This window comes from Salmo salar, chromosome ssa02 (genome assembly GCF_905237065.1).
Source record: "Salmo salar chromosome ssa02, Ssal_v3.1, whole genome shotgun sequence".
Taxonomy (NCBI): Eukaryota; Metazoa; Chordata; class Actinopteri; order Salmoniformes; family Salmonidae; genus Salmo; species Salmo salar.
In genome coordinates this window covers 30,379,226-30,401,570 of record NC_059443.1, presented here as the reverse complement: position 1 = coordinate 30,401,570, position 22,345 = coordinate 30,379,226, and the positions used below count along the sequence as shown (strand labels likewise).

The window sequence follows — 22,345 nt, the reverse complement described above, 5'->3', positions numbered from 1 at the left end:
TTAACTTGGCTTTCAAAGACCTTAGAAAGGCAGGGTAGGACAGATATAGGTCTGTAGCAGTTTGGGTCTAGAGTGTCAAAGGGGGATGATCGCGGCAGCTTTCCAATCTTTGGGAATCTCAGACGATACGAAAGAGAGGTTGAACAGGCTAGTAATAGGGGTTGCAACAATTTCGGCAGATCATTTTAGAAAGAGAGGGTCCAGATTGTCTAGCCCGGCTGATTTGTAGGGGTCCAGATTTTGCAGCTCTTTCAGAACATCAGCTATTCGATGCTAATGCAGAACGCCACAGGATGTTTTTGTGCTGGTCAAGGGCAGACAGGTCTGGGGTGAGCCAGGGATTATATCTGTTCCTGGTTCTACATTTTTTGAATGGAGCATGCTTATTTAAGATGGTGAGGAAGGCACTTTTAAAGAATAACCAGGCATCCTCTACTGACGGGATGAGGTCAATATCATTCCAGGATACCCCGGCCAGGTCGATTAGAAAGGCCTGCTCACTGAAGTGTTTCTGGGAGTGTTTGACATTGGTGAGGGGTGGTTGTTTGACTGCGGACCCATTACGGACGCAGGCAATGAGGCAGTGATCGCTGAGATCCTGGTTGAAGACTGCAGAGGTGTATTTAGAGGGCAGGATGATATCTATGAGGGTGCTCGTGTTTACGGATTTAGGGTTGTACCTGGTAGGTTCGTTGATAGTTTGTGTGAGATTGAGGGCATCTAGCTTAGCTTGTCTTATATGTTAACTCTGTTATTCTCATCGTTCTGAATGTGCAGTTTTGCATTTCTACAAAGACTTTCTACAAAGAAAGGTTTGTGTTAGGATCAAATGTTGATGTGCCAAACATCTTTCAGAGTGATTATTCACGAGGCAGTGATTCTATTATTGATATTATTTTTGAATGAATAACTTAGTGTTGTCTAATGGCACATGGTACAACAGGTGCTTCATGTGCTTTGCGTTGTTCTTGATGTTAACTAATGTCTATGTTTTGCCTTTTTTGTAACAAATACATGATGGCTTTTGTTTTGAATTTAATAAAAATCCAAGTTAAACACGATAATGTAGCCATAGTTACAGAAAAATAAGATGACCAAAGCTGTTTTGAGCATGCAGAGCAGGACACGTGTGAGTGAGCTGACTGGGAGACCTGTCTTTTGGCACGTCTGTCCCATGTGCCCATCCATGCTTACTGAACCAACATGTCGGCACTTTTATTATGTGTTTTTGTCTCGATCATGTTCTTCCGTTAGTACATTACAGTACATCTCTTCTTGGTTAAGTGGTACTACTTAGCACTCTTTGTGGTTGGCATGATGACTCAGTTGATTGTAGTTATGGTGCTGGCAACACCAGAGGTCATGTTAACCGTGTAGGGAACTCTAGCAAAATGTTGCAAAATGAAAACAAACTGTTCTCAATATTGGACAGACAGTTCCTCTTCATTTTGGACTGGTGTGTTTGTGGGAATTATGGCATGGGTACATATAATGCTTGATATACAAGTAACTGTTAAATTAAACGGAAACGCCAACATAAAGTGTTGGCGTTGGGCCACCACAAGCCAGAACAGATTCAATGCACCTTGACATTGATTCTACTCATAAGTTCTACTCATGTGGTGTTTTGTTGATGGTGGTGGAAAACACTGTCTTAGGAGCCACTCCAGAATATCCCATAAGTATTAAATTGGGTTGAGATCTGGTCACTGAGATGACCTTCAAAATCAAATCATGCGCCTAAAACAGCAAGTATTTCACCTTACATTGAAGTGCTTACTTACAAGCCCTTATCCAACAATTACATTTTAAGAAAGAATAAGTGTTAAGAAAGTATTTACTAAATAAACTGAAGTAAACAATAAATAAATAAATACAAATAAAAATGAAAAAAAAATATGAAATAGAAAAATAACAAATAATTATAGAGCAACAATAAAATAACAGTAACGAGGCTATATACAGGGGGTACCTGTACAGTGTCAATGTGCGGGGGCACAGGTTAGTCGAGGTAACTCACCTCAGATTAGACAAAGAGTTTTTCTTCAATGAGTCAGAGGGGAGGGATATACTACAGACACCCGAGCAGGCCCAGATCCCCGTCATTCACTGGAGAAGGAAACTGAGATTTTGCGGGAAAAGATCAGGGTGCCTTGTGATGATCAGGTGAGGAGTTGCTAATCTGCCTTTGCCTTCCGTCCTGCTAGCTAATGTTAAATCACTGGAAAATAAATTGGACGAACTGAAAGCATGTATATCCTACCAACGAGACATTGAAAACTGTAATATCTTATGTTTCACTGAGTCGTGGCTGAACGACGACATTAAGAACATACAGCTGGCAGTTTATACACTCTATCGGCAGGATAGAACAGCAGCCTGGTAAGACACGGGGCGGGGCCTATGCATGTATGTAAACAACAGCTGGTGCATGATATCTAAGGAAGTCTCTAAGTTTTTATCGCCTGAGGTAGAGTATCTCATGATAAACTGTAAACCACACTATGTACCTAGAGAGTTTTAATCTGTGTTTTTCGTAGCTGTGTACATACTACCACAGACCGATGTGAGCACTAAAACTGCACTCAATGAGCTGTATACCGCCATAAGCAAACAGGAAAACGCTTATCCAGAGGCGGCGCTCCTAGTGGCCGAGGACTTTAATGCAGGGAAACTTAAATTAGTTTTACCTCATTTCTATCAGCATGTTAAATGTACAACCAGAGGGAATGTGCGTACCCCAACCAGAAGCCGTGGATTACAGGCAACATTCGCACTGAACTAAAGTGTAGAACAGCCGCTTTCAAGGAGCGGAACTCTAACCCGGAGGCATATAAGAAATCTCGCTATGCCCACCGACGAACCATCAAACAGGCAAATCGTAAATACAGGACTAAGATCGAATCGTACTACACCGGCTCCGACGCTCGTTGGATGTAGCAGGGCTTGCAAACAATTACAGACTACAAAGGGAAGCACAGCCGAGAGCTGCCCAGTGACACAAGCCTACCAGATGGGCTAAATAACTTCTACGCTCGCTTCGAGGCAGGTAACACTGAAACATGCATGAAAGCATCAGCTGTTTCGGACGACTGTGTGATCACGCTCTCCGCAGCCAATGTCAGTAAGACCTTTAAACAGGTCAACATTCACAGGGCCCCAGGGCCAGACGGATTTCCAGGACGTGCACTCCGAGCATGTGCTGACCAACTGGTGAGTGTCTTCACTGACATTTTCAACCTCTCCCTGTCTGAGTCTGTAATATCAACATGTTTCAAGCAGACCACAATAGTCCCTGTGCCCAAGAACACTAAGTTAACCTGCCTAAATGACTACAGACCCGTAGCTCTCACATCCGTAGCCATGAAATGCTTTGAAAGGCTGGTCGTGGCTCACATCAACACCATTATCCCAGAAACCCTAGACCCACTCCAATTTGCATACCACACCAACAGATCCACAGATGATGCAATCTCGATCGCACTCCACACTGCCCTTTCACACCTGGATAAAAGGAACACCTATGACTACAGCTCAGCGTTCAACACCATAGTGCCCTCAAAGCTCATCAATAAGCTAAGGATCCTGGGACTACACACCTCCCTCTGCAACTGGATCCTGGATTTCCTGACGGGCCGCCCCGAAATGGTAAGGGTAGGTAACAACACATCCACCACGCTGATCCTCAACATGGGGGCCCCTCAGGGGTGCGTTCTCAGTCCCCTCCTGTACTCCCTGTTCACTCATGACTGCACGGCCAGGCACGACTCCAACACCATCATTAAGTTTGCTGATTACACAACAGTGGTAGGCCTGATCAGGCTGACAATGATAAAAGGTCCGAATACCTTTTATTGTTAATACATTTGTAAAATTTCTAAAAACCTGTTTTCACTTTGTCATTATGGGGTATTGTGTGTAGATTGCAGAATATTTTTATTTATTTAATCAATTTTAGAATAAGGCTGTAATGTAACAAAATGTAGAAAAAGTCCAGGGGTCTGAATACTTTCTGAAGGCCCTGCATGTATCCCTTATTTACTGTGTTGCCATTATTTTGGCAGTTACCTGAATGTGTTATTGTTAACTAGAAGTTGCTTTGGATAAAGGTGTCTGCAAAATGACTATTCAAATAATGACTAGTAAGGTTTTCCCCAGTTGTCCCACTCGCTCCCTAAGCTGTGTGGTCTTTTTCGGTTTCATTCTGCTGTTGACTGTGTTGCCATTCGTTAATAGGTCACCTCGTTACAACATCCAGGTTCCCCAGAAAAAGCTAGGCTTCGTCCCAAATAGCAACCTATTACCTTTATAGTGCACTGCTTTTCACCAGGGCCTATAGCTCTGGTCAAAACTACTCCACTACATAGGGAATAGGGTGCCATTGAATTATAGAAAAGGGATGATCCATCCATGAAGCAGCTTTTCCATTGGCCAATCAGCTTACGTAAGATAACACTGTTGTTTTTTGGTAAACGTCTCATCCACTGACAGCCCGTTAGTCTGTCAGCTTGGAACGTGACTCACCCCATGCCCCTTCCCCTAGCATATGGCTCCCGTGTCACCAAGTCAGCTCTTCCCTCGACCACAGACTGACAGACTGACTGCCCACAGACAGACCTTCAACACAGCTGTGCTAAACATATCACTCACTCACCTCGGTTTTAACCACAGCTAAAGATGTTCTGTTTCTGTCCTCCCACTGTGTTCCAATGTGTAATAATACTGTTTGTCAATGAGGAAGAGCTATGAGCAATCTGTCAAAATGTATTATTTGATGTCTATATCCTCTTAGTCACCAACAGTTGGGTTTTTCAATGTCCTATTCCTGTTGGGAAATGTTCTTGTTTTCTTTTTAACTAGTATTTTGTTTGATGATGACATATCCATGATATTGCCTTCACAGGCCACATGTCACTCAAACAAAACAGTTTGTTTTCATTGGTATGAGGTATGATACTCTGTATCATAACACTACTGATGCATATGTATACTGTATGAGGGAGTGGAATGTGAAACGTGATTGCAAGTTGAAATATAGATGATTATCTTGACTCTGAATGACTCTGAACGCCATCCCTCGGCTGTCATAACATCTTTCGCTCTCTCATTCTCTCGTTTTCTCTCTCATTCTCTGGTTTTCTCTCTCATTCTCTCGTTTTCTCTCTCCCTCTCCCTCTCTGTCTGTCAGTGTATTCACACCACTGAGTACAGGTAGTCACTGTGCTGCTGCTGTCTTTATACAGCTCAGTGTGTTCCTACTTCACCTTACCTTGTGTGTCCACCTCCACACACGTCACACTTTCCTCACAAACTGATGAAGGTGTGAACTACATACTGTAAGCTCTGTGTGTGCGTGTGTGCGTGCGTGTGTAACGGGTGGTTTGTTGAAAACACTTGTGTGACCTTGTCTGAGACCTGAAGGATTACATTGGTTCCTGGAAACAACGCGTAGGGCTAATGTGTGTTAATGACTAGGGCTCAATGTCAGTGTTAATGTAGCGTTGACAAGTATCCAAACCATAACTCTCTTTTACACTCTCTTCTTCCCAGAAATCTGCCTCTTTTGGTTTCCTTGGCGTCAGTGGACTTTCCATCCTGTAGTTCCTCTGACTGTAACTGTACAGTTTACCTGACTAACTGACTGACCTCTGTGAAATGGAATGAGCTGTTGGATCAAACTGAGATACTGATCTCATCTCCATACCTTGGCTTCCCCTCCCACCCTATATGTATGTCATGTGATCTAATCTGATGTGATTTGAAACAATACAAAACAATACAATATGATATTATACAATGTGACATGATATCATTATGATTAGTCTTCAAATCCGTTCTCCTTTATGAAGCTAATTGTGGTTTCCGTTTGTGGTCACCAGGATGACCTGAATCAGTCCTGTAGTGTTGGTGTGGCAGATGGCAGGTAGCTCTCAGAGCCAGGAGCTGGAGGAAAGCTGTACTTCCCCACCGCCAGGGCTGCTGTGTGTGTTTGTGTGTGTATGTATGACTGTATTGTATCAGTTGCCAATATAGCCCTAGCTGTATGGTCTGAGGGCTGCTGTTGTGCTGGTCTGTATGACGGTGGTGGACTGGGCATTAGAGAGAGAGGAAACAGAGGGGACAGGACAGGACAGGACAGCTCCGTTAGGCTGTTTACACTCTGCAGACTGACTGGTTCTGTTTCTCTGTGTAACGCTTGGCTTCACCCTGCGCCATCAATCACACATGTTTTCTTCCCCAAAGACCAACCAGTCTTTGATGTCTTTATGTTGCTGCTCACCACCCGCGTCACTTCAGAGTTATTATGCCCCGGACTTGCTGTTATCATCTGATGAGTAGCGTTCTTGGGATTCCCGTCATGTGAGGTGCTATTATTTTCCCGACTATCTGTCGTCTTTTTGCTGTTTTGATCGTAATAAAACACACATCTCTGTCTGTGAAGCAATGACTAATTCATCTGAAAAACAATTGTACATGTTGTTGGGAAAGAGTCAAAGATGTTGAGACGGTCATTGCTGTACAGTCTTATAAGGTAGAAGGTCTATGGACTTCCAGACCACGGTCAGAATGCATATTGAAAGTGTTTCAGGTGCGCTTGATTTGAAGTGTGCACTATATCATTGGTTCCATTGTACCAGGCAAACAAAATCAAACAAAGACCAAGTATTTCACATATGTTCTGTATTTGACCCAAGTCTGTAGGCATCTACTTTAGGCCCATAGACCTCTACTGTAGACTAATTGATCAGTGGGGCTTTAATGCTCTGTTTCCTTAGGATAGTGTTGGACAGAAAACTGAATACAGAAATGAAGATAATGTAGAGCAAAGTTAGTTTCTTCACCAGCTGTCATTTAAAAGAGTTGAAATGACCTTCTATGCTTTATTCTAAAGCCGGACTTTTAACTTGCTGCATTAATTAATATGAATTAATTCAATACATAGAGACCTTTTCTTACTCATGTGCAGTATATTTGACAATTAATGAGATTTCAGCCCCTGGCTTTCATTTATTTACTTTTTGTCCTCTGAAAGGAGTGTGATGTGCACTCTATTTGTGGACACCAGATCTACACAGACAGACATGTGGGAAATAAACCAACTAGTTATGTAATCAACCTAATTTTCTTCAGACGAGTCTGTGCATTGTATTCAACAGCTTGGTCATTGGTCTTTACGTCATCTCTTGGGACTGATCCTTGGTTGGGTGGAAGGTGGAGGGTTGGCTACACCGAAGGTGAAAAGTTGTGGCACACGGCACCTGCATAACGTGTTGTTTTCGTTGAATGCCAATCACAGTCACATGGTCAGTGAGACACGTACCATTCCACTTACCAGAACGTCTGGACCGTTCCTGTCAATCTTTCACACCCTTGTTTTACAGTAGCTCTGGGTTGTTATGGTAATGCTGCTTGTGCGTTGCTAGGTAAAGACAAAGCTGTGTATCATTTACATTTACATTTAAGTCATTTAGCAGACGCTCTTATCCAGAGCGACTTACAAATTGGTGCATTCACCTTATGATATCCAGTGGAACAACCACTTTACAATAGTGCCACTCCAAAACATGAAGCCTCTGGCTCTCAGAGCCGGATCACCTTCCTCAACGTTAATGGTGTGTGTCTGATGGTTGTGATACGTAGGAGGTGTTAGCAGGATCCTCATTAACACACAATGACTTGTATTCTGACTTTAGTGCTCTTAAAAAGGTAAATGTGTCCCGTTAAGAACAATTCGGGATTTACACGAAAGTCAAAAGAGTTTAGTACGCATATTTAACTCTCAGTCTGGTCAAATCATTATCATATTCCAAACTGCTACAGTCAGATGATGCATTAAAATGACCCAGTTGGTTCAGACGGTGTTCTTCTCTTCTGTCTAATTTCCTTTACTAGTTCATCTGACCTAGATGAGAACATGTCATTCAATGGACAAAAAGGGGAAATGGGGTGATTTTGTTTCGTGGAAATAGGTTGCAGTGTTTCTCTTAGTGAGGACTTTTATTCCCAGTGAGGGACTGTAGCCCAGAGGTATGCTATATTTAAAGGAGAGCAGCTCCGTGCTTGTTCAGTAATTGGCCAGTACTGTGTCTATTCTGCCAGTTTCTCTGAGAAAAAGCACATCAGTTGGTTTTCTGACAAGATAGTTAAAACAGCACAATTTAGCTGTCTGTTGTTTCAGTGATAACCTGCCTCTACAGACACTTTGGCTCTCTCTTCACCAAGCCTGATGTCCTAGATTGGTATAGAGGGCATCTCTCCCACATGCCATTCCAATCTAATTTTACTGTGCTCAGAAACTTTGTAAAGGGTGTTAGGAACCACCTGTGAGATCTGGACTGAAGTGGTTCTGGCTGGATGGTCCAAGCTGGTCCAAACTTGTCCCAGCACACACACTCCCAGTACTAAAGTGAGCTGTTTAGAGGATGTCTGTTGCCTCAGGTTGAAGAGAGAGATGCCAGAGGTGGCCATAATGAACTCTGTAGTGTTTATGGCGACTAATTCAAACAGTCCATGTTGTAGCGTAGGTGCTTGAAATGATGTTGAAGGAAGTGGTCTCAAAGACAAGAATTCGGTTGACAGCCATTTCGTGAGATTCTCTCACAAATGACAATTTTTTAATAGATGGTAAATTTGAACTAGCTCAAGTGAATTCTCCTTCGATAATGGCATTAATTTCAGAGCCGAGGTACTGATGATTCATGGGTATGTAAACAGAGAATGGGATAGCTGGCTACATGGGGTTTGCTGCAATCTTTGGTGGAAAAACACTGAAGAGAACTGCGCTGCTGGGGAGTGGGGGTGGGAGGGGGATGGAGATCTATCACGTGAACTGTGAGTGACCGGCACGTGGCCAACACCCCCCCCCACCCCCCACCCCCACCCCCCCACCCCCCTCTCTGTGGAATAGCTGGTCAGGGTTGTTTATGCCCCTAATGACTGGCTGTCACAGGGACCTCTATGTCTTTGCGTTTGTGTGTGTGTGTATGTGTGTTTGTGCATGCATGTGTGTGTGTGTGTGTGTGTGTTTGTGCATCCGTACGTGTGTGCGAGAGAGAGAGGTGCTAGTGAGGTTCAGTGAGTCGTATCTCTGGGTAGAGCTCCTTTGCCTGGAGAGGCAGCCGAGGTGCGCCTGAGCAGCGAGCCCTCTGATTGGCTGAGGAGGATGCAGTTTGCCCCCCCCCCTTCTCCCAATTGCGTTAGAAGAGGAGAGGGGGGAGTGGAGCTGAGTAGCAGGCACATAGCGCAGAGAAGCAAGCAAGCTCTTTCTCGACCCAGTCTCACTCTACGCAGCACAGGGAGACAACACAAAGAGCTACATCAGAGAGCCATTCTGCTACTACAGCACCATAGTCTGCTCTTGGGCTTCAGCGTTCAACCAGTACTTCAGTTATACTCTCGGTGCACGGTAGAGCTGTCTGGAGACCTGTAACCTCCGCTAGAAGGCGACTTGACTCAGGTGATCAGTAGGTGATCAGTGACCATGGGTAGGCAGGGGCATGATGCCACTGCAGCGGCTGGCGCCCCGGGGTCCGGGATGCGCATGCAGCGTTCCCAGAGCAAGATGAGCCTGTCTGCGTCGTTCGAGGCGCTGGCCAACTACTTCCCCTGCATGAACTCCTTTGACGAGGAGGACGGAGGTAAGACGAGATGGCTCTAACCCTGGGACACTGAGGCAGACACACACAGCTTCTGCTGCTGCTCGAGGGAGAGAGGCAGGAGCTGAGGATTTAGAGAGGCAGGAGCTGAGGGGGGAGAGAGGCAGGAGCTGAGGGGGGATAGAGGCAGGAGCTGAGGGGGGAGAGAGGGAGCAGAGGGATGGGAGAGGGTGCAAAGTGATGGGATGGGATGGGATGGGGGAGGGAGAGGGAGAGGGGCAGCAGGAAGAGAGGGAGCAGACGAAGGGCTGGAGGGGTGGAGAGAGATGGAGCGGGGGATAGAGGAGAGGGAGGGAGGGAGGGATGGACTGATGGTTGACTGATGACCTGACGGGGGAGAGGGAGCACGGGGAGGGTGGAGGCTGTCGTAGTATTAGCTGTGGTACAGTACTGTGTTGCTGGTGGATGGGCATGCTCAGTGTGTTTTTGGAGAGGCTTCTCGTACTTCAGTAGCTACTTCCCTGTTCGTGTCATTGGCTACTGATTTAGATCTGATGTTCTGTTCTGAAACACTGTCTGGCTCCCTCATCGACTTCACTTACCAATGGCAAGCATGCTTGTCTTGTCCCGATTGGAATGAATCACTATTTGTTTTGGTGTGGGCGGTAGAATAGATTTAGATATTGTGTTAACCTCGTCTCTAGTGTATAGTGTGTGTGTGTGTGTTTATAGCTGTTTTATTTCTGAGTGGGTGTTGAGAATATGTTTGATAATCCAGATAGGATGTTTTCATAAAACTAGGTTAGGGGGATTGTATTAGCTGTGGTTGTATTAGCTGGGTTAGGGGGATTGTATTAGCTGTGGTTGTATTAGCTGGGTTAGGGGGATTGTATTAGCTGTGATTGTATTAGCTGGGTTAGGGGGATTGTATTAGCTGTGGTTGTATTAGCTGGGTTAGGGGGATTGTATTAGCTGTGCTTGTATTAGCTAGGTTAGGGGGATTGTATTAGCTGTGGTTGTAATAACTGGGTTAGGGGGTTTGTATTAGCTGTGCTTGTATTAGCTGGGTTAGGGGGATTGTATTAGCTATGGTTGTATTAGCTGGGTTAGGGGGATTGTATTAGCTGTGCTTGTATTAGCTGGGTTAGGGGGATTGTATTACCCTTCTCCTATAAATAGACTTTAATAGACTCCTCTGAAATAGACATGATCCACTGGAATGTTGAGATAATACGGTAGAAATGTCTCCAGCCCCCTTCATCTCAATCTCCTTTCTGGGTAGATACTGACTCTAATGCTTCCTTACCTGGAGTTACAGGTACTAGAGTTGTCGACCCGAAATGTGTTTCCAATCAAGTTGCTGTTCATAAACATTTCTCCCAGATGACACGAACTGTATTGATGAAGTTTGTAAAGTCATTTGATCGGATGGAAGTGACACTGCAGGTGATGTGTAGTTTATGTTACGTGAAGACAGTATCTTAGAGTATCTTAGGACTCCAGCAGAGAATAGTTCCTCAAATTAAGGTTTTGTTCTAGCATCTAGATGGGCTCTGGGAAAATTACATTTTATGATTTTCCCAGAGCCCATATATCTCTACCACTCCAAAGTGACGCATTTTCATTGAGGAGTGTTTCACGGCTAGGGCTGGATGCACCGCAGCATTTTCTGAATGCTTTACATTTTTTTCTGTCTTTCACAGATCCTTATCTCTTTCCAGAATACATATTTTTCTATATTGTTTTCCCTTTTAGTGGGATATGGAGTTTAATGATGTGTATGGAATGCACTTTCAATGGTAGTAGCTTCATTTGACTGAATATATCTGTCTGGGTGAGCTTTATAAAATCCACTCCGTAATCTTTTTAATACTCTACCTTAATAACAAACCATGACAACGGCAAAGCCTGTGTGTGTGTGTGTGTGTGTGTGTGTGTGTGTGTGTGTGTGTGTGTGTGTGTGTGTGTGTGTGTGTGTGTGTGTGTGTGTGTGTGTGTGTGTGTGTGTGTGTGTGGCCTGGCTCATGGCACCTACAGTCTCATCATAATCACACACCTTTATTCAGCATTACTCCAATGAGGTATAAACTGCATCATTAAAAACTGTTGGCTGGCCATTAAAAAGCAATTTCATAGATTAGCTTCTCCTCCTTTATTGGTATTGCCATCCATAATGACCTCAGATACAACCATATGCATGCTAACCGCGGTACATACAGTGGTCAGGTTGACCTTAGCTTTGATTTAGCTGAATGAATGTTCATTTATTCATTCAGCTGATCATTCAGCACATCGCTTATTGATTGTGTTTAGGTGGTCGCTGCATAGCAGCAGCCTGACTGTCTGTCACACTGGCAGCTCTTTAGATGCCTTTAGACGTCACTGTCAGCTTCTCTGAATCCAGTTTGCTTTGTCAGTGCTGAGGAGGCGGATGTCATTGAATAGCTGAGATGCCAGGGTTCTGGCCTCAGCAGTGAGGGCCTGCTTGAGTAATAAAGGCTTATCTTCCTCTGATTCTAAGAGTCTGTACTTCCTGTGGATGGGAGACAGGCAGGCAGGCAGGCAGACAGACAGGAAGTGAGAGGAGCTGCAGGCAGGGACAGTAGCCAGAGTATAATTAAGGCATTTGAAATCACACACACACACACACACACACACACACACACACACACACACACACACACACACACACACACACACACACACACACACACACACATTCTAAGTTACAGAGAGGGAAATTGCATTAAGGACAATATGAATATATGCCAGATTACTTGCAGTTTATTTGAATACAGAGTATGGGGAATTGTTGAGCGGTCTTCAAACTGTAAGAAGTCTTGGTTATAGAGGGCTTTATTACCCCCTCTGTGTGTTGCCCTCAGAAAGGTTGTTCCTGTGATAAAGCAGAACCACTGTTACGTATGTAAACATTGAGTGAGGAACATTCACTCTCTATGTTGACGTGCATTCCCTGACAGTGTGTGTCCAGTGGTCATGCTTGACACATAAATTAGCTCTCTTTACATTCGTTCTCTTTACCCTGGTTATCCTCAGAGTTAAACAATAACACTGCTAGAACTCAATAACTCTGCTTCCTGCATTCCTTACTGAGAGACAAGACAGACCCATTAGTTCACCTTTTACCATTTGACACTTTTAATAAGTCCGGTGTACCCCGTATGCATTTTTTTATTTGAAGGAACGGCCATTTTGTTTCTTTAGTTCTCTGCAAAAAAGCCCTGTCATGTGACTTGTGTAGAGCTCTGCAGTGGCTGACTTGTACCCAGTACCTGCTCCTACAGTTACCTCCAGTATATCCCTCTCCTGGCCCTCCAGGCCCCACGCAGCTCCAGCCACGTCCTGGCCATGTGCCCTACACAGGGCCTGCTGTCACATAGATTGGAGGAGATGTTCAGCGGGTCTAATGAGGGCGGTCAGCTGTCTCCTTGTATCAGTTGTGGGAGTCCAGACACTGAACGGTCCTAGGTGGAACAGAGGGATGGAGGGGGGAGAGAAAGAGAGAGAGAGAGAGAGAGAGAGAGAGAGACTCTAAGCTAGAGCAAGAACCCTGCAGAGCAGGCAGCCGGTGCTCTGGCATGGCAGGAAGAGGGATGTACATGGTCTTCTTCTGTTTAGCCCATTCATACACGAACACACATACACACACACATGTACACACACTCACACACGTACGCGCACACAACTGTTTTAAAAAATATATTTCTGTAGATATTGTAATATGGCACTTTATGTTTAATAAGTCTCTTTGCTAAATTATCACATGGAAGTTGCAGTGCTCTGAGAATAGGGTGCATGGTAGAATTGCCATAGAGTGGAAGTGTGATCTTCCTGTTGATGACTTCAATGAGACTTCTCGTAATAAGTGAAAATGCTATGTCTACAATTAACCTACTGTATGTAATTCGAAAGCAAAGCACACACTTGAGAGCAATGTATTAACTATTTCTCCCCCTGCTCTCTCTTTCCCCCTCTCTCTCTTTCCCTCGCTCTATCTCTTTCTCCCGCTCTGTCCCTCCGTTCTGTCCAGAAGCCGGTGGGAAGAAGCTTCGTAGCACCGTACAGCGGAGCACAGAGACGGGCTTGGCCGTAGAGATGAGGAGCAGGATGACTCGGCAGGCCAGCAGAGAGTCCACCGACGGCAGCATGAACAGCTACAGCTCCGAGGGAAAGTAAGTGAAGTCTAACGCATACCAATGTGATAATGTACATCCCCCCAATGCACATTATCACATTGGTATGCGTAGGTTAATTGTAGACATAGCATTTTCACTTATTACAAGAAGTCTCATTGAAGTCATCAACAGGTCAAATGTAGGTTTGGGGTGCTCATTTGAATTTCCTGTCTTTTTTTGGATCTTGCCAACTCTAAATAAGCAAGTTCAAGCTTTGAGGCCTTCTTCTTTAGTCTCCATAGTTACCTGTGTCATCTCTCCCTTCCGTTCCAGCCTGATCTTCCCTGGTGTGAGGCTGTCCTCCGACGCCCAGTTCTCTGACTTCCTGGATGGACTAGGCCCAGCCCAGCTGGTTGGACGACAGACGCTAGCTACACCACCCATGGGTGGGTGGATCAGATTCCTGGAACAATGTTGTATCAAGAGATTCTGAGTGAATGAATGAATTATATATTTGATTTACGTGTCAAGACGCCTTTAGCGACCCCATCCCATACGGAAGGGATATCTGTATTGTGTGAATGGAGTGTTGACATTGTGTTGGCTGTGGTGTGTGTTGTTCAGGTGACATCCAGATTGGAATCGTGGACAAGAAAGGAGCGCTGGAGGTGGAAGTGATCCGAGCCCGTGGCCTTGTGGGAAAACCAGGTTCCAAGGCACTGCCAGGTAATTTACTACACGATGTATAATATATTAATATATGCTATTTAGCAGACACATATATCCAAAGCTACTTACAGTACCGTGAGTACATACATTTTTTGTATCCTGTATGTGAGTAGAATAGAATAGAACCCACAGCCCCGAACTTCATGCTAATACCAACTGGTCACTACGGTAACCAGAGCTTGAACCAACTGACAATGCTGCCAATCGTATTGTAACTCTTCTGTCTCTCTCTCTCTTCATAGCACCGTATGTAAAAGTGTATCTTTTGGAAAACGGAGCCTGCATAGCCAAAAAGAAAACAAAAGTAGCAAGAAAAACCTTGGATCCCCTTTACCAGCAGCAACTGCCGTTCGAAGAGGCTCCTGGAGGGAAAGTTCTACAGGTAAACTTCTACGTTCTACAAGGCCTTGATAAATACTTCACAGTTCACACATCATTTCTAAACATTTCTATAATAAAATATTATATTAACATGTCTTCTCCACAGATCATCGTATGGGGAGACTACGGACGCATGGACCATAAATCCTTTATGGGAGCGGTTCAGATACTTTTAGATGAGCTGGACCTGTCTAACATGGTGATTGGCTGGTTCAAGCTCTTTCCTCCTTCCTCATTGGTGGACCCTACCCTGGCCCCCTTGACAAGAAGAGCTTCCCAAACGTCATTGGATAGCCGGTCATAGCAGTGTGTGGACTGATAGCATTGTTGTAGCAGCAGCACCCAGTGTTGAGGTTAAACATGCTGCGACAGACAGGTCACGCCCCCTGGTTACACTGCATGCTTGATGTTGTGTCTTCTGAGCCTGTTTCTAGGGGTGCAAACGTGATCCTGTGTTTTGAGCAAAATGTCGCACACATTGTGCGTAGCGCGCGTCGCTCCTTCGGCCGGGTCGGAGCGCCAGCTCAGATTGGAAGGCCGTAACGGACTCCTTAGCACGAGGAATTGTCTCTAAATCGAGCGATTCCAGGTTTTCATCTAATCTTAAGCCATGGGGGTTGGAACTGGGAACCCGCTCGATGAGTTCTACAGAAGCCCTTTTCGAATGAAAAATACATGTTTTTGTTTATAATTAATTTTTTGGGTTTTTTGTTTGTTTTATTGTCGATGTACTTGTATACCTGAAGGGGTGACTGACAGTGTTGTCCTGTCCAGAAGCTTGGTCACGCCAAGCCAACAGACCTAGCTAGATGTTTAAATGGAGCTATGAGGATCATTGCAATTGGAGAGGTGGGGTGTCCCAACTAAAGCTCAAACTCCGAATATGAGGCCCTAGTCATAATACCTATAGGTAGTAGATCACACCAGAGAGACAATACTAAAGTTACTAAAGGCAATACAGAAGTGGCTACTGTACTATCGACACTCCAGAATCTATTGATCAGAACCCACAACAAGACTAACTTTTATGACCTAACATTATTATTTCTCTGTTGATATATTGTATGACATTTAAATGAAGATTAAAAAAAAAAAAAAGAGTTTTTTTTTGCATGGACAAAAATTTAGCTGAAAAAAAAATGAAAATTATTTTCTTGAGGCTGCGACTTGCAAAAAAAGAGAAGAAAAACAAATAAAACAGATCAGCCATTTTCAACAATTTATATTATTTTTAAATATAAATTTCACTAGTGCATGGTTTTCAAAGGGGAGTGAATGCAACAGCGTGATAAAAAAAGACACATTGTTTATCATTCTTTAGACCATCCATAACATAAGTCTGTGTTTGGCAGACATACAGTAAGAGAAAGTAAAATAAAAACTTTTGGCGTTATTTAACAAAAAAAACTGTTTATGTGACAAAGTGATGATGAAAATAAATGTAAATTATTTATTTCATTGTAAAGGTTTACAAGCCTTATAAAGATAAACATTATGTGCAAATTGTACACGTCTCTTTTTCTCCCTTGTCCCAGGGCATCCCCCTGATATTGTCCAGAGTTTCAGGACTGTTGGTTCTTTTACAGTTCTGTATCGTTTCAATATGTCTTTTTTGGGGATTTGTTTAACAAGCATGTTGAAAAGGATTTTCTGCAACATGGCTGGGACACACCTTAAAGTTACTCAGCATGTTTTGATAAAGAGGATATTTGGGATTTTTGCAGTTTCTTGTACAGTGCATGTCAACTTCGTTACTTTTCCCCCTCACCTTCAATTGAATTCTACACCAAATGAATTAGTTACTTTCATGGCCAAACTGTTAAAACGTTTTAACAAAACATTCCACTAACCCCTAGATCATATTTTATTTCCACTTTTTAAAAAAGAATGACAAGGAAAAATATTTTATATTCATTGGAGGTTGACAAAAAAGTTATGGTTGCGAGTGTATTTTATTTCAGTATTGTTAACTAACATGCAAAAATAATCTGTATTGGTACAGCAAGAAGGATATTTATATCCAAGCAAGAAGCGGCAAACATACAACTTATGTACTGTATATTGCTGTGTAGTTCAGGCACTGTTTGTGAGAATGAGCAAAACACAAGGTCAAACAACATGGGATATTGCCACACAATATGAATTTTGTTTTTTTGTTTTTGTGAAAATAAAATTAATTTCATATATTTTTATTAGTTTATTTATAAGCCAAGACCAGTTTATTTTTTATTTTTAGTAATTATAAATGCTTCTTGTGTATGGGAGGTATATGAATCTTACAGTTATGTCTGAATGAAAATAAACTGAGACGTTATTCCTTTTCCATGTTAAACCAATACATTCTAATGTCCATCTAATATCTTGTTGCTATAACAAGCTATATACTTTCATTTTTGATTTACATTGTACATATTAGAAATTTGAATAAAACAAGCAAACACAAATAGATGAATACAATATTTTGGAATAGGAATAATGTCTCACATGATGACAAAGACATATGTTATTTACCCTTTTGAATGCCTTTTCTTTCTTTTGTTTTGGTGCAATGTGTTTATGCCAAGGCTATGTCTTGGTGAAGTATGGTTGAGTACAGAGATTTATGTAAGTTATTTTTCAAATAAAAAATGGATATTACACTGAAACTGAGTACCAGCGAACAATATCAACATACAAAATAATTTGTATCTATCTGGGCATGACTATTTCCTGTTCCACAACATCCACACATTACTATCTTTATTCCTCCAGGTAGGTTGTTCCACAAATTAAAATTTTTATTCCTCCAGGTAGGTTGTTCCACAACAGCCACACATTACTATCTTTATTCCTCCAGGTAGGTTATTCCACAACATCCACACATTACTATCTTTATTCCTCCAGGTAGGTTATTCCACAACATCCACACATTACTATCTTTATTCCTCCAGGTAGGTTATTCCACAACATCCACAAATTACTATTTTTATTCCTCCAGGTAGGTTGTTCCACAACATCCACAAATTACTATTTTTATTCCTCCAGGTAGGTTGTTCCACAAATTACTATCTTTATTCCTCCAGGTAGGTTATTCCACAACATCCACACATTACTATCTTTATTCCTCCAGGTAGGTTATTCCACAACATCCACACATTACTATCTTTATTCCTCCAGGTAGGTTATTCCACAACATCCACACCTTACTATCTTTGTTTCTCCAGGTAGGTTGGGAGTAAAAAGGAGGTCACAACCTTTGTGTCCCACTAATGGTTCCAACCTATACGACAGTCTACTCTACAGATCATTTGTTTTGTCTTTCAGAACTGTATACAGCATGTGAACAAATCAAGACTTAGGTCAAGCTGGGGGAAGTTAAGAGACAAGAAGGAGCAGTCAGTTCCACTTCCCCTCATATGAGTGCAAAGTTGTGCTTCCACTAAATGATTTGGCAACACTACAGATGAAAGAACAACCTATACTTTTGGAGAGAGCCAGGAATACATTTTACTACATAACTAAAAATAAAGTTCCTCTTTTACTGTTTTTAACACACAATATTCAACTGTGTAGAGTGGTATGTTGGAATGACCAACAATGCTTTATGCTTGAAGGTTGTACTACTTGAATAGTAAGTAAGTAAGTAATTAAGTACGTTAGTTAGTTAGTTATTTAACCACCTATCACAAAATACTTTACTTCAACAGTGACGGTACTGTATTTTGAGTTTATTCTTCACGTGTTTGTTGAGATGAACTCCTGTAGTGTGGTTAGACAGTTAAGTGAGCGACTCCTCCATTGCGATGATAACTGGGAGGTGACTAAGTTCTGACATTTTAAATGGGAAATGAGTAAGTGTTGAGGTTAAAATTGGTATGAAAGTTTGAGAGTTCTGCTTATCATTTCACATAGTCTACTATACAGACATACCACACATGACCAGCAGGTAAGAGAGACACTGTGTTGTGATAATACTGAATTTGTGAGGCTCTAATAATGCTTTACAAAGTATGGTGGATGGTTATGAAAAACTATGTTTAAGGTATAAGGTTGGACACTCCAGTGTCTGCCCAATATAGTCAACAGTTACTGTAGCATTAAAACAACTTTTGGTTCCCTCTAATTATATGTCATGCTAAACTTCACCCAAAATGTTTATGGAAATGATAAATCAAATGAAATCATATGTATTTATCCTCTTGGATTTCAGGCATATCTCAGTCCTGTTGGGGCTAGGGGGCAGTATTCATTGGCGAAAATCTGATATCAACTTTGGAGGGGACAATTACATGAAATTTTCTCAAGAGCAATTCCTGAGGGGGACACCAAAAGTAGTGCTGTAACACATAGCCTACATTGTAATATGGTAAATGTATATTGAGGAACCAAAGAAATAAGGTGTTTTCCGTACTCCTAACTACCGGTACCCAAAACTACACAACTAATCACAACAGCAATACCATTGCCTTTAACAAATCTTAGTTCAGTCACCAGTTTAAGTTGAGAGTGGGGGTATCCATGGCATTTTCCAATTATGTTCCTATTTTACAAGTCAAAAAAATTGAGAACCTTTCATAATGTTGCCAAACAAAGACTCAACAAACTTACCTGAGACTCCCTGTCTCTGCCAGTCTGTCCCTGCATATCTGTCCCCAACTCTGCTGTCTGTGTGCCATCTGTTGCCTGCTCTGCCTAATGACATCATTGTGAAACATTTCCATTAGAATTTCATTTCTTTCTTATGAACATTTTATCAACTAGTCTTTCAGATATTAGGCTACTAGGGTTCTTACTATGCGTTTTGGTGTATTGAAAAATACTCTGATGTCCGTCTTTTATTTTTCTGCCATTTTTCTACCTGGCTGGCTGGCTGGCTGGCTACACACACACACAGTGTGTAGGTTATTTACAGTAGGAGATGGGCTTCTATCATCTTCTATCATTCTATATGGGCTTCGATCTAAAAGGTAGCTAGCAAATGTGAAACGGATTAAAATGACAAGAGTTGACAGCTGTATGAGTTCACCATTTACACAACATATGCTGCAACCTTTTGTAATTTTAATAGTTTGTTTCATATTGGCTGGCTTCCAACAATAGCTGAATTTGCAAAGCTAGCGAGCACCAATTCAGTTTCAGTGGTGTTTGCTATAATCTTTGCTACCCGGGTTAAATAAAGGTGAAATAAAATAAATAAATAAAAGTTCACTTGCGACAATTTAGCTTTTGCAACGAGACCATTAAATATATTGCAATGAAACAGCAGGGAGCAGGTTTCGAACCCTCGACCTTCTAGCCCGAAGTCCGGCGCGCTATCGACTGTGCCGCAAAAGCATGCTGCAGCGGCAGAGTCGATTTCCGCGCTTATAAACCCAGGGTCGTTACACTACTCCCTCCTTTCAAAGAGCGCGTCCTCGCGCTAGCTTGCGACTCAACGTCTTACAGGAACGCGCTCACCGGCCAATATTTAAGACAATGGTAGAAGAGAGTGTAGTTCTGTTCAGTTTGGATTTCAGTTTATCGCTAACCTTATCACAGAGACTTTGAAGCACTAACTTACATCATCTGCATGCTGATTCCATCTTTGACGACGCCACATAAATGGAATAGTTACTAGCTAGCTTAATAGTTAATATTTGCGCGCTAGCTCTGCATATTCAGCTAGTGTGTGTGCGCGATTGACTGGATTAACCTCACGTCAGTTACGTAGCAAGCTAAGGAACTGGCAGTGGATCAAACCATTGTGAGGAAAAGGGTGGGGGGTTGCAATCTTTTGAAACTTAAAAACGCGCTATTAAGTGTCTATAATCAGCACAATTGCTTTCATTGCATATTATTAATATTATTTAAATTACATAGTTATGTTTCAGTGATATATTGGGGGGGACAAATCATATTTTTCCCAGGATGGGGGGGTCGTGTCCCTCCCGTCCCCCCCGTGATTTCCGCCCCTGGCAGTATTGAGAATTTTGAAAGAAATATGTGCCAATTTTTAACTGCCTCCTACACCAACTCAGAAGCTAGGATATGCATATTATTAACAGATTTGGATAGAAAACACTCTGAATTTTCTAAAACTGTTTGAATGGTGTCTGTAAGTATAACAAAAGTCATATGGCAGGCAAAAACCTGAGAAAAATACAAGCAGGAAATGAGAATTTTGTGGCTGTACTATTTTCGAGTCATTGCTAATAGATCACACAGTGACAAAGGATTCATTTTGCACTTCCTACGGCTTCCACTAGATGTCAACGATCTTTATAAAGTTGTTTGAAGCGTCTATGATGAACAGAGACCGGATGACAAGGAAGGGAAGTTGACGTCCCTGGGATGTCGTCACTTCATTATTGCGCGCACATGCGCGTTCATCTGAGGCGAGACATTTTTCAAAACGTTTTTCAAGACACAGGAGAGGTCGGGTTGAAATATTACTGATGTTTCACGTTAAAAATGGCCCTAAAGATTGATACTAAACAACGTTTGACATGTTTGAACGAACATAAATAGATATTTTTTTTAACTTTTCGTCGTGACTTTCCCCCCCCCCCGCCCTACATTTTGAGGAGCCTACTGAACGCGCTAACAACATGGAACAACTTGGAGGTATTTGGACATAAATTATGAACTTTGTCGAAAGAAACCACATTTGTTGTGGACCTGGGATTCCTGGAAGTGCCTTCTGATGAAGATAATCAAAGGTAAGGGATTATTTACAATAGTATTATTGATATTAGATGGTTCCAAGATGGTGCTAACCTGTATATCCTAGCCTATTGTTCTTAGCATAGCACCCCGTTTATTGCAAAGTGTGATTTCCCAGTAAAGTTATTTTGAAATGTGGCAATACGGTAGCATTTACGAGATGTTAATCTATAATTCTTTGAATGACAATATTATAATTGACCAATGTTTTCAAATAGTAATTTTGTAAATTGTAACGCTGATTCACCGGAAGCATTTGAAGGAAAAATAATTCTGAATTTCACCGCCACTGTAAAATGCTGTTTTTGGATATAAATATGAACTTGATGGAACAAAAAATGCATGTATTGTATAACATAATGTCCTAGGAGTGTCATCTGATGAAGATTGTCAAAGGTTAGTGCATAATTTTAGCTGGTTTTCTGCTTTTGGTGACGCCTGTCTTTGAATTGACAAAACATTACACACAGCTATTTTCAATGTACTCTCCTAACATAACCTAACTTTATGCTTTCGCCGTAAAGCCTCTTTGAAATCGGACAATGTGGTTGTATTTAGGAGATGTTTATCTTTCAAATGGTGAAAAATAGTTGATTGTTTGAGAAATTGAAATTATTAGATTCTTGCAGTTTTGAATTTCCCGCCATGGTATCTTGTCAATAAATCCCGTTAGTGGGATCAGAGCAGGAAGGGGTCCCCAACAGGTTTTAATAGATTATTTGATTATTCTTTCTGAATGCCTGGTTGTTTTGTTTTAATCTATTTCTTCAGTGTGCTTGGGTAGCACTTTATTTTACGTAGATAAATGACCAGATATTTACA

The 22,345-nt window shown here is 42.2% G+C and overlaps 1 protein-coding gene across 26 annotated transcripts in view; it reads left to right on the top strand.

The window, feature by feature from the left end:
• Window positions 1–17,487, top strand: part of LOC106579570 (regulating synaptic membrane exocytosis protein 2) — a 225,281-nt gene extending 207,794 nt beyond the window's left edge. For 18 of the 26 annotated variants that reach the window (XM_045701986.1, XM_045701962.1, XM_045701952.1 and 15 more), the window contains 5 exons: window positions 13,651–13,789; window positions 14,066–14,178; window positions 14,357–14,458; window positions 14,704–14,843; window positions 14,949–17,487. In XM_045701986.1, the coding sequence (XP_045557942.1) occupies window positions 13,651–13,789; window positions 14,066–14,178; window positions 14,357–14,458; window positions 14,704–14,843; window positions 14,949–15,146 (692 nt within the window). In that variant the 3' untranslated portion in view covers window positions 15,147–17,487. Of the gene's footprint in view, window positions 1–9,205; window positions 9,639–13,647; window positions 13,790–14,065; window positions 14,179–14,356; window positions 14,459–14,703; window positions 14,844–14,948 lie in introns of those variants that run through there. The other 8 variants (XM_045702001.1, XM_014159613.2, XM_045702017.1 and 5 more) reach the window with 3 other exon arrangements.
• Window positions 17,488–22,345: the final 4,858 nt, after the last annotated feature.